This window comes from Macrobrachium rosenbergii, chromosome 30, assembly GCF_040412425.1.
Source record: "Macrobrachium rosenbergii isolate ZJJX-2024 chromosome 30, ASM4041242v1, whole genome shotgun sequence".
NCBI lineage: Eukaryota > Metazoa > Arthropoda > Malacostraca > Decapoda > Palaemonidae > Macrobrachium > Macrobrachium rosenbergii.
Genome location: NC_089770.1, coordinates 21904060 through 21917697, shown reverse-complemented (window position 1 = coordinate 21917697; position 13638 = coordinate 21904060). Strand labels below are relative to the sequence as shown.

The 13638-nt window shown below is 38.6% G+C and overlaps 1 protein-coding gene across 1 annotated transcript; it reads left to right on the top strand.

Moving 5' to 3' along the window:
- Window positions 1-10799: 10799 nt before the first annotated feature.
- LOC136854833 (SCAN domain-containing protein 3-like) lies at window positions 10800-12341 on the top strand. The gene has a single exon (XM_067131369.1). It carries the CDS (start codon window positions 10800-10802, stop codon window positions 12339-12341), a length of 1542 nt encoding a protein of 513 aa, XP_066987470.1.
- The last annotated feature ends 1297 nt before the right edge of the window (window positions 12342-13638 follow it).

Sequence of the window (13638 nt, the reverse complement as noted above, 5' to 3'; positions counted from 1 at the left end):
TCGTGCCTCACCTCTTCTCGATACTTTGAAGACAAGTTTAGTCTACACATTCCAATGGCGCTCCTAAGGATACCCAAGCACCTGCATTTATATGACTAGAATGAGCCTCTGGATCCAAGCCGATTTCGAGCCGCGTTCAAGAGGACGCCATTAGAAAGCACTACTAATAGGAGAGACAGTTAGACAGAGCACAATTCATGCTATCGAGGCTATTACCACCTCACCCGACAACCAACTCTTACACGTCCTACAGACATCCCTTGTTATCACCCCAGGAAACGCTTCTCCTTCCCACTTCTAGATCCTTAACATCCACATTCACCCTGGCTGAAATGCTGGAAACCTGCCATGAGATGCAACCCAAAAACCAGCGTCCCCGGAACACTAATGACATCTCGCCTCCCCTTTGGCGGTCAGAGATGACAGCATACAACCTTCACAAAGTATCGAGAAGAGGTGAGGCACGATTATCCGTCATGAGAGGTCTCGATGAATTAGCGCCATTGGAATGTGTAGACTAAACTTGTCTTCAAAGTATCGAGAAGAGGTGAGGCACGATTATCTGTCATGAGAGGCCTCGATGAATTTTTATTCTTGTAGAAAATTATGAACTTGATGGTTTTGCCTGGATCAGAGGGATAGGATACCATTGCTGGCAATGATGCATCCTGGTGGGAACGGGAGATACCTGAGTATGTCACGTGTTGAGGATCTACCTGATATCCTTATTGTGTGTTACACGGTCGAGTACTCAGTGAGCATTGTGTAGAGGAACAATAGGTTATTGTCCCCTGACATAGGCATTGATGTCACTGCTCCTGCACCTGTCGGGGATTTTACTCTGTCCACTGAAACAGAGACAAGCTAGTTACTCTGTCCACTGAAACAGAGACGAGCTAGTTACTCTGTCCACTGAAACAGAGACAAGATAGTTACTCTGTCCACTGAAACAGAGACAAACTAGTTACTCTGTCCACTGAAACAGAAACAAGCTAGTTACTCTGTCCACTGAAACAGAGACAAGCTAGTTACTCTGTCCACTGAAACAGAGACAAGCTAGTTACTCTGTCCACTGAAACAGAGACAAGCTAGTTACTCTGTCCACTGAAACAGAGACAAGATAGTTACTCTGTCCACTGAAACAGAGACAAGATAGTTACTCTGTCCACTGAAACAGAGACAAGCTAGTTACTCTGTCCACTGAAACAGAGACAAGCTAGTTACTCTGTTCACTGAAACAGAGACAAGCTAGTTACTCTGTCCACTGAAACAGAGACAAGATAGTTACTCTGTCCACTGAAACAGAGACAAGATAGTTACTCTGTCCACTGAAACAGACAAGCTAGTTACTCTGTCCACTGAAACAGAGACAAGCTAGTTACTCTGTCCACTCAAACAGAGACAAGATAGTTACTCTGTCCACTGAAACAGAGACAAGATAGTTACTGTATCCACTGAAACAGAGACAAGCTAGTTACTCTGTCCACTGAAACAGAGACAAACTAGTTACTCTGTCCACTGAAACAGAGACAAGTTAGTAGGTTCCATGTAAAGCCTGCGTCTGTCTACGCTATGAGGACGTCAAGGAAAGGAAGCTTCCTCTTTTTGCTTGTCTCGCAAGTATAGCAGAGACTCTACAGACGGTTGGTATCATCTTGGTCATTTTCCCTAATGAAAGCGTCGTCAGTATACCTTACGTAGGTATCAACCCCAAGGGTGCGTGAGGAAACCAGTTCCTCACTATGCTCAAATAACCCATCAGTACGCCTTATTTTCGAGTACATTACGTGGCCTTTTTGGATGATGAGTGCGTCATTTTTTTTTTACATATTTTCAATATGGATCTAATAGTTCCGTAGCTATGGCCTCCCAGTCTTGGCTTTCAAGTTGTGGGGATGCAATCAGGCTCATTCTGTTTTGCCTTTACATCTACATTTTAGTTGTGTGTCTATTTACTTATTTGTATGGTGTCTAAGTATGTAATAATTCCTATTGATTAGTACCTGTATTGCGTTTTAAAACCCACAAATGTAGGAAGATAAATAATCATTGATGAAGGAGAATGCAGTGAAACTAATAAACGACTGGTCATCATTGTGTACTTGGACAGAACATTCGTGCATCGTTGTAGCCGGAAGTCTATCAAGAAGAGTTAGAGAGGATCCGGCATCTGTTAACAATAAAGGCTATCGAGACAGCCCAGCGGAAGAATGCTTCCGAAGGAAATTGAAACTGAAAAATTATGATATCCAAACTTCCACTGATCTCGAAGACCGATGAGAAACCTGCATCATGTACCTTCAAACAACAAACGAAAATGGCTTCAACGATAAGACAAAGGTGCCAAAAATGATAACTAATGGAGGGTTATTCCCGCCTGACTTCTTCAAAAGGGTGCTGACAAAACAGTTACCCAAATTCAAAGCAAAAAAATGTCAATTAAAAAGAAAAACAATCCCAGTTACATCCCAAGTTTAATCACATATTAATTTTCAATTACAAGTTTTTTAATCAAGCTCACTTGATTAACCTTAGCTTCCCATATATTTTATAAATTATTAACCGTTTAAAATAAAAAGAACTTTTGATTAAAACTCGACACAGTTGTGTAAGCCAACATTAAAGTTTTTAAGTGGTCTCTTCTGCATACTCTTCTCCTAAATTGTTAAAAGGTGATCAACAAATTCTTTCTCGGAAACTTATTCTTTTTTGAATAAGTGATTATGTTTACATTAGTGTTGACGTCAGGTTAAAGGGAATGACCTCGTAAAGCATGGCTCGTCCTCCACCTTTCCTCCCCGGGAACATGTGGTTAGGTGTTATAGTTCTGTAGGTTATGGGGCCATTTCTCCACCTTTTATTCTCGCGAAGAGGTGGTGATGTTTTGTCCGTTTTTTTTCGTTTTTTCAACAAAGGGAAATATTAAGATTTAAATTTTTTAATAGAGTATAAATTTCTGCACCTCATACTGAAGAGATAGTGGGTTGTATAGTTCAGGAAAATATGAAAGCTCTTCCTTTAAATTTTCTGCAAATGGAGAAATGGAGAGTTTTCTAATCAGGTGGAATCTAGAACTTCTTAACATTTTTTCACCTTTCTCCAACTTTTCTCAAATTGAAAAATAGTAAGCTGCATATTTCAGTGGATTCCAAAATTATTATTCTCCCTTCCCCTCCCCTGAAGAGATGGTGAGTTGTCTAGTTCATTAGAATCTGAAAGCTGTTTCTCCATCAATTACCCAAAAGAAGGTATGGTGAATAGCAATTACCCAAAAGAAGGTATGGTGAATAGCAATATGGAGTGGAAACTAAAATTGTTTTTCCACCTTTTCTTCCTCCTGAAGAGGTGGTGAGTTGTACATTTCAGCGGAATCTAAAACTATTTCTCCACCTTTTTTTCATATTGCTTCAGATATTTTGAATGCTTTTCACTGGAATTCAACGCACCATTTCATATCTGTGCTGCTTTAAAACATTATTACTCACGTAGACGTCGAAATTCGTCCTTTCAGTTTTATCGGTGAATAGAATGTAAAAATGCTGATTAACTATTCCTTAAGAGTAAGCTTTTTAACTTCATTTTCATGTTCTAAAACCCTATTCTTAAGAACCTCCAGATCTGTAGAGAATGTTGATTCTGTAAGTTGTGGGAAGGGCTCTCTCTTCACTCTACGTATTAGAAGTGGCTCAAAAGAAGAGTGCCTCATTAGCAATCATGGCACGACTCTCTCTCTCTCTCTCTCTCTCTCTCTCTCTCTCTCTCTCTCTCTCTCTCTCTCTCTCTCTCTCTCTCTCTTCACATTTGTTTGCATAACTAAATGTCCCACACGGGAGAATCCAACGATAATTATTTTAGATTAGGCTTCCAAAAATGGGTTACAGTTCCTTTAACGGTTTATCGAATTATCACTCTGCTGGCAAAATAAGCCCAAATTATAATCATATCATCTGTGAAATTCTTTCCAGTTTTGTAAAGAGAGAGAGAGAGAGAGAGAGAGAGAGAGAGAGAGAGAAATAATTGCACTGCCGGTCTTGAAACATTCAGCCCAAATTCCTTATCAAACGTCACTCCGAAACGCGGTGCGGAGTTACCGTAGACTTAACGGCTCTTTGCGCTCGTTAACATCGAAGGTGCCAGAGTTAGGAGGCGGTGCTTTTCGGAGCGATTTCGCCGCTGGTGCCATTTAACCGGAAGTACGGGATTGCCGGTACTGTCGCCCTTTAGTCCTTTTAATCTTCGAAGAACAGGAGATTTCTCCCCTGCTTCTCTTCTAGGAGCGGCGGGACGACAGAGACTGCAGCTCTTTATTTTTCACCAGAGCTGGAAAGCTCATTTGCATTTGGGATGCTTTGACTCTTGATGCACTTTTGGTCCGACAGTTTTCAAATAAAATATGATAGATTTATTTGATGTAAATAGACTTTTTTTTGTCACAAAAAATGATATATGTATCATATTACAAACGTTTGCAATATTCTCTTTAATGAGAGTGACAAGGCATTCATGTTTCGTTGAGAGTCCTCAGGTTGTCTTAATGTGCTCCTGACAAGGATATTAATTTTAGAATTTCCCAGCAGCCCGAGTGTCATTTTACTCTTGTAATCAAACTAAATGAAAAAATTATTTCATCTTCCTTTTTAAAGTACTTTTTTCAGTCCACAATATACCATTCAGTTACTTAATTATTTAATTATTAGTTGAGTTAACTGTGCATATATTAGTGGCCGCGTGAATATATCAGAGAACTCATTATCTACTTATTTCAGGTGGTAACCTTTAACAAATGTTGTTAAATTTTGGGCTGCGCTATAGTCTCCTAGCCATGGCCTGTAGCAGGTTTGGGTTTCAAGTTTCATTGCTTATGTTGACAACAAGGACAATGACCATTCGATGTGTATTTATGTTTCCAATTTTTTGCCTTTGCTATCCAATAATTTAGTTGTTATTTGTCTATCACTTGTTATTGTGATTGTTTAGATGGATTCGATTTTATTCCAATTTGTGTTCTTTTTTGTGTTTTGGCACCGTATTCCGTGGAAGCATGGCTCTTTTGGCTTTCCCAGTATGAATGAATGAACACAAATAATAATAATAATAATAATAATAATAATAATAATAATAATAATAATAATAGTTTACTTAAGCAAGTCAAGACTTTATTATAACTTTCCCTCTCTCGTTTCAATAATTCTTTTGTGTTCATTTCCTTATGTAATTTTCACTGTCGCTTTTCACAGAGATGGACTGGTGCTCCAGCATACAGTGGCTCGTGTCTTTGGCCATAGCTGCCAAGGACATGACCCGTGTCATGTTATGGCTTGGCATCAGGAAGACTTCTGGATAAAGCTCAAGCAACGGACAGGGTAGGTAAGCTATTCCTCTAGAGGTGTGTTTCTGCAGATATTTTGACGTCTGTTAATTTTTCGTTGCCTTAGCTCTCTCCTTAAGGGTTAGCTCATTTATAACACTAATTGCATCTTTTGTTCTCTGTTCTTCTGCTGTCCTTGTAATATTGCTCGGAAAATCTTCCACTTCACCTGTAATACCTGCTTATTTTGGATTAGGGCGTGCTACTCGTTTCACAGAGCGACTGCATCCCTGCTCTGGTGAGGTGCTACAACGTCACACTGGCTAGCACAGAAGTTTGCTTTATACCCTCTACCACAAAGCTGTGAAACATTTCTGGGAAGTGTAATATGTTTTTATTGCAAAGTACCATGCAATATCACCTTCCTTTCTTCTCGACAGTTGTTTATGCCCACGTATTTATCCTCTGTTAATTGTTCGTCCCTGGTTCCTTCATTATTTTCATCTGCGTAGTCCTTTTTATTGTTTTTGTAGTCCTTTTTATTGTTTTTTCCGCTTTTTAAACGCAACGGCATTCCATTCTCTGAACCTTTCTTAGTAGGTCAACGACCTGGTGGATTTTTCCGGTATGAATGCTCATTTATGTTGACACGTCACAACAAAAATAATAAGAGTGGGACAGCCATCTCATAATCACAGTCTCGTATCTTGTGTGTCAAGAGCTACGTGAAATAACTAAAAAATATATATATATAACTTCTCGGGTACATCTTTTTAGCAGCTTTTTCATTTTGACTTTATAGCCTTCATAATTTTCGTTCCCGAGGAGCGTTTTACAAGGCACTGAAGTTCCTCGACAGCTTCTCATAACGCAGCATGAGGTAATGGATATCTCGTGTACTTATTTCACACATGATATATGATAAATATTATAGAGACTATTCTATACTTTATAGGATATCTTATATAAATATATGTTGTTGCCAGAACTAGATTTTTTTAAAGATTTTGCTTTATTGATATTTTAATAAAGGAAATCGTCATATCGGGTGTTATTTGTATATTACTGGCAATCTGTACCATGCATTTCGTTATTGTCCCGAAAATGGAAGCGTACAAGTTATCCATATCATAACTGCTACGAACTTTCCAATTTAATTATTATCCCATTTTCATCCTTGCGAAATAAGAGTTAGTCATTTTTGGGGTGGCATCCCATAAGGGGTGAATTTAATTCAGCTTCATTTTGTGATGAAGTAGCGCTCAACGAATGATGCATTGCCCTTGAGAGAAGAACAAGAACGATTTGAAAAAGCATGTTACGGTTTTGATGCTCTAAATCTTTAAAACTAAAGTTCACCTCTTCGTATGGGGTTACTTCCGAGAATGCACCTCCCTCGGCGCACTGTAGTCATTACTTGAGGTTCTCTGCAGAGTCCCTTCAGCCCCTAGGTGCAACTTTTATCATTCCTTTTACAGTACCTCCGTTCATATTCTCTTTCTTCCACCTTTCTCTCCACCCTCCCCTAACAATTGTTTCATAGTGCAACTGCTTTGAGGTTTTCCTCCTGTTACACCTTTCAGACCTTTTACTCTCAGTTTCCATTTCGGCGCTGAATGAACTCATAGGTCCCAGTGCCTGGCCTCTCAGCCTAAATTTTACATTGCATTTCCATATTCCACCCCTTCTCTTCATATAATGGTCAGTAAAAATTTAGACTTAGCTTGTAATGAATAACTGATTATTTTCAAACTTGTAAAGATGGAGTAGAATAATATAGGATTTTCCATTTCTGGAAACAGCCAAAAAAATTATTATAAGTAGATTATATGAATATATTTTTTTGACTTCTGTTCATTATATGATAGCGCTGTTATGATGTTTTTGCGCTGCAGGTTTAAACAGTCTTCCCATATTCGTGTACAAGCTGTAGGGTATGTGAACATTTTACATTAGCCTGTATTTTAAACCTTTGACCTTACCCTTATTTTTAATGTCTTAGTATCGAAGTGTGATCTTTCATTCTATATTAGAGTCTCCGTCGCCTTGAAATTTAAATATGTAATTTGAAATATTTCAGCTAATTCCATCTCAGGGACATAGTCAAACAGTTATAATAATAATAATAATAATAATAATAATAATAATAATAAATAATAATAATAATAATAATAATACTTATTCCATCTCAGGGACATATGCAAACAGTTATAATAATAATAATAATAGTAATAATAATAATAATAATAGAGATATGGGGGGGGGTTAGTGCCGTCAGTGCACCGTATGCGGTTCACTGTAGGCATTACTTAAGGTTCTTTGCAGCGTCCCTTCGGCCCCTAGCTGCAACCCCTTTCACTCCTTTTACTGTACCTCCGTTCATATTCTCTTTCTTCCATCTTAGTTTCCACCCTCTCTAATCAGTTGTTTCGTAGTGCAACTGCGAGGTTTTCCTCCTGTTACAACTTTAAAATCTTTCTACTGTCAATTTCCGTTTCAGCGCAGAATGACCTCATAGGTCCCAGTGCTTGGCCTTTGGCCTAAATTCTATATTCGACTCAACTCAAATATGTCAGCGTTCTCGGAAGCGTTACTCCTGTAAACAAAGTTTGTTTATAATGGCAAACATTATTTAGCTGTTTTGCTGACCCGAGGAATGTTTTGCAAAAAATTACTTGAACCTCATTGGATTCACTTAGGCATTAACATTATAGATTGTGTGGTGTTAAATTAGACAGGGAAGCCGAGACGTAAACTTCTTCAATATCTCAGCTCACGATGGTATTTTTTTAAGGTCAGGCAAGAGAATGAATGCAGAAATCGCAAATACTCTACAGTGTTGAAAGTGTTTTCTATATTATTTAGAACTGAAAGACCCAAATAAGATGCAAGTAGAAAGGTGGGAATCAGGTTCCTAAATGAAGGCCGATGGAGACTGTGATTGAGACGCCAGAGATTTTGACGCACAATCTTTTGCCAACTCTTGACGTTGACTTGTGGCATAGGCGTAATGTAAGTTATATATATATATATATATATATATATATATATATATATATATATATATATATATATATATATATATATATATATATATATATATATATATGTGTTACACCTAATTTGTGAAATTGCCCATTTCATGAAGTGGGCTAACCACTTGCCCATTTCATGAAGTGAGCAAACCACTTGCCCAGTTCATGAAATGGGCAAGTGGTTAGCCCACTTCATGAAATGGGCAGTTTCATGCATGAATCTTAAAATTTGTTCCAAACTAGTTGTTAAACCAGAAAAAGTTGTTTTAAAGTCTTTTATTAAGTGTTGTAATACAAACACTTTTAACATAATATATGATGGCATTTTCAAAGTATCTTGTATAACCCCTTGAAGCAGCAAAGAAACACAGACTTGGTTTTTTCTCTTCTTCTTTACTTAAAAAATAATATATATATAATGGATACTGACACAAAACAATCCTTTGGTGGAGAGGTAATAATCTCCTACAGGGCTTGACTTCAACTAACTGCCCATACTCCCCACTCTCCAAGAGAACATCTTAAATAATCATTGACAATCGACAACAAGTAATATACAAACTCAATTAGTCATAACTGGTCATTTACACCTCTTCCTTAATAACCCACAACAACAGAAATACCTTTATACACAAACTGTCCAATTAAACCCAAACAGTAATTAACAGTTTCAAACAATAATTATACACTCCCCCCTGAATTACATTCACATATATTACAAACTCTAGCTTTTCTAACTCTTGTTGAACGTCTTGGAATCGCGTTGCACTCAACAACAGTACCTGAATCTTCCTCTTCCCCCTCATCTTCATGAACAGGAAGCTGTATAAGAAGCTCCTCATCCTCAGCATTAGTAGTTTCCTCACTCAATATCAATCCTTGTGAAGAACACGAACGAAGATCTCTAACATGGCGTGGAACTCCATTGACTTCAACAGCTTGTTCTGACAAAACTCCCGTAACCTTGCCTCTTTCAAATTGCATATTGCATCGCATGTTGGATGGTTTTACCCACACAGAAATGCTGGCAGTAGCTCCATTACTGAGCTGCAAGTGCACGGCGCCCATTCCTTCACACACCCATTCTTGCCCACTCACAGTTACCATGCTAACTGCGCACTTGTTCCATGCCTTACAGCATGAAACATGAGCGATGCTTTGAGAACACCCAGTGTCTACTAACACGCAACACGGAAGACCCTCTACACTCAAAACAGTACTTGGCAGCACCTTACTCAGTGGGTTTGGGGAGAGGAGGCTGGCGCTGATACCTCCTCTCCTTGCTCGTTTCCCGGACAAGCTGACGCAATGTGCCCCATTCCACCACACCGATAACACTTTACCCTTCTCTGAAATCGACCATTTACTCGGTTGCGAGCAAGACAGTCCCTGGCAAAGTGATTTGGTCCAAGGCATACATGACATTTCTGAACTGTTGTTTCTACTGGCACAGAACCCAAGCTTCCTGTGGCGCCAAAACATGTTTCCACTGAAACAGAGGGAAGGTCATCCTTTAGAACCGCCCGTGCCCGAGCCAAAATCTGTTCCAGATCGAGGGCCTCCATGCGAGACCCGGCTCTCAACAGCTGACGAACTCTCTCTGGAAGTCCAGCTACAAAAGCACATGCAAGAGCTTTTTCAGAAATTCCTCCAAACAGGGATCCGAGTCGACGTAGCTCAGCTAAGTAGACATCCGGTTCCTCTCCACTGTGCAACTTCCTACTGACAAACTGTTCATAGGCTACATAGGGATCAACAGCAAACGCAGCCAACAATGCTTCTTTCACCTTGTCAACCTCCTTCCTATCTGCTGTGGATAACTGTAAGTACACTGCAAAGGCACCACCTGTAAGCCGCAGAGGAATCACACTGGCCACGTCATCAACTTTCCGAAGCTTGCAAACCAACTCCAACTTCTCCAGCCACTCCGTAACAGATTGTGCGTTTCTGCCATCATACTCAGGGATCAGTTTCAAGTCGAAGTTACTCCATACTGCCTAAATAGCTTGAAGCAGCAAAGAAACACAGACTTGGTTTTTCTCTTCTTCTTTACTTAAAAAAATATATATATATATAATGGATACAGACACAAAACAATCCTTTGGTGGAGAGGTAATAATCTCCTACAGGGCTTTGACTTCAACTAACTGCCCATACTCCCACTCTCCAAGAGAACATCTTAAATAATCATTGACAATCTACAACAAGTAATATACAAACTCAATTAGTCATAACTGGTCATTTACACCTCTTCCTTAATAACCCACAACAACAGAAATACCTTTATACACAAACTGTCCAATTAAACCCAAACAGTAATTAACAGTTTCAAACAATAATTAAACCAGAAAAAGTTGTTTTAAAGTCTTTTATTAAGTGTTGTAATACAAACACTTTTAACATAATATATGATGGCATTTTCAAAGTATCTTGTATAACCCCTTAAAGCTTTAGTCATGGAAGAACAAATAGCAAGTTGTGCTGCCTTGTGGTCTACTGAATATGAGAAGACTGTAATTGCCGTTTTGAAGAGAGGAAAGACTGGACAGACGCTTAAAAAAGAATACTACCACATCTTGCAAACTTTTCAGAAGAATGGAAAATATATGGCAACTAAAGAATCAGTCACAGGAATTATCCAACAAGCCCACATTAACACCGGCCATGGTGGCGAAAAGAAGACTTACGAGGAGGTGTGTGAACAATATGGAAATACTCCAAGATCAATTGTGTCACTATATATCGTGCATTGTGAGCGCTGTGTTGAAAAGCGTCGCAGAAAAGAAACGGCAGCAGGAGTTGTAATCAGACCACTGTCCGTAAGAGATCTCAGTGAAAGAGGACAAGTAGATCTGGTCGACATGCAGACTATGAAGGATGGAAGTTATCGCTTTATTCTGCACTATATGGAGTATCTAACGAAGTTTCATGTGATTCGTCCCCTGAAATCAAAGACAGCAGCTGAGGTTGCCAATGAACTTCTTTTCATCTTCTTGGATATAGGTGCACCACACATCCTTCAGTCTGACAATGGACGTGAATTTACAGCTGAAGTGATCCAAGAACTTGCCTCACTATGGCCTGAACTCATCTTAGTAAATGGGCGTCCTCGGCATCCCCAGAGTCAGGGATCTATTGAAAGAGGTAATGGGGATATGAAACTCAAGCTCATGGCATGGATAAGAGACAATAATTGTGCTAAATGGAGTTATGGTGTCCGTTTTGTTCAGTGGGCCATGAACAGTTCATATCATGAGGCAATCAAGATGACTCCCTATCAAGCGCTCACTGGCAACAAGCCAAGATGTGGTCTTAAGTCAAATTTACCAGATGCATTCATCAGCAAAATATCGTCTGGTATTGAAGAAGAAGAACTTGAAAGGCTTATAGAAGTTCCACTTACCGGAGATTCAGCTCGGGATGACCTAATATCAGTAGACCCTGAATGTGAACGTGAACCACATCCAGTTGCAGACTCTCAGCAGCAACCTGCTATGGAACAAGAAAATATCTCATCCGAAGTACTGCATCCAGCAAAACAGGCAAGAAAGGAAGCTGAGTATGGTCTTCAAAAGCAAGCTCAACGAATGCTAGCACGCAGCACTAGATCAATGCGAGCAGTTGATGTTGGAGACAATGTGTCTGTACCGGTGTCTCAATTTGACCGTAGTAAAGGAGACCCCCCTAACATAGGTGTATTAGCAGTTGAAGACAGTGGTTATGTGATTGGCACAAAAAGTGGAATTATCAATGGTAAACTTGCCAGAAATCAATTCGAATTTGTTCAGTACAAAGGACTTTTGCCTGAAAATATCCCCAAACAACAGTTAAGTATTCGCGAACTAGTTCGAGCAGGAAGTGTGTGTGGTGGCCAAGGATACCAGAGATGTCTTTGCAGGAGCAATTGCTTGTCAAAGCGGTGTTCTTGTCTGGAAGCTAGCCTTCGATGCATCAGTGCTTGCCACAGCCACAAATCATGTGACAATATTGACAAATAATTACTGTAAATTTGTTTGATATGTATGACCATTGCTTACATAGACGTGAAATTTGTCTATATTTTTAATGATTAAAACAGCTGTTTAAAAAAATTGTATTTTATTTTATTAAAAGTTTTTTTTTCAACTTACAATAATTTGTACGAGTTTTCCTTATTTTGACCCCAATACTAAGAAAAAAAATATATAACCAGTTTGTGTATGTCCGTATTTATTGCTGTTCAGTTTTAGTAATATTTCTTTCACTAAGTTGTATTTAAAGTAGCTTGTTTCATTAAGTAAAGTCCTCTCGTGTTGGTTAGTTTTTCCGCCTTCCTGCACAAATACTTTAATGGTCGTTATTTATAACGATCGTTTATTTGAATTTCTCTGAATAATATTGTATGACATTGAAGTGCAGAAAGATTTGATCTTGGAGCAGCAGCGCGAGATTCATATATATAAAAGGTTCTTTTGTACCAAAGATATATTTTCATGCATCATGGCTGCCCATTTCATGAAATGGGTAGAGAGTTCATTGCCCATTTCATGAAGTGGGCTAACCACTTGCCCATTTCATGAACTGGGCAAGTGGTTTGCTCACTTCATGAAATGGGCAAGTGGTTAGCCCACTTCATGAAATGGGCAATTTCACAGATTGGTGTAACATATATATATATATATATATATATATATATATGTATATGTATATATATTATATATATATGTGTGTGTGTGTTTGTCTGTATAAATGCAATTCTGCTGAGGCCAGGAGAATTCGCGGTTGCTATTGCAAAGAAACCAGAAAGTTTTACCCTTCTGATGCCTACCCTTTAAAAGAAAAAAGATACGTAACTCGTTAAAAGGTATACATATATGTGTATGCTTATTTTGTGGGATTTTATATCATCATCATCATTCTCACTGCAATACCCACGAGGAAAAGGTTATACAAGCTCAAGTGATTAAATTCAGATCCGTATAGATTAAAACAAGAATCTTCTTTTTTGATTAAAAATCGTCCTGATTGTGCAGCTAAACAATAAAGTTTTCACAGATCTCCCCTTTTTTGGGACTCGTAAATCGCAAAAATGTTACTGAACAATTCTCCCCTCGGGAAAAATAAAAGAGGGGAATTACTCTTCGTGAATAAGTAATCATATTTACATTATTGTTGTTAAAGGTGCGTTAATGATAATTGCTGAGTTAGGGGCTGTAGATTATTTTATTGACCTGAGCTGTCGACATCTATATATTGTCTCTTAGTTAAAACCTCATGATGTTTTTTACTGTTTACATGAGAATTTATGTTCATTGT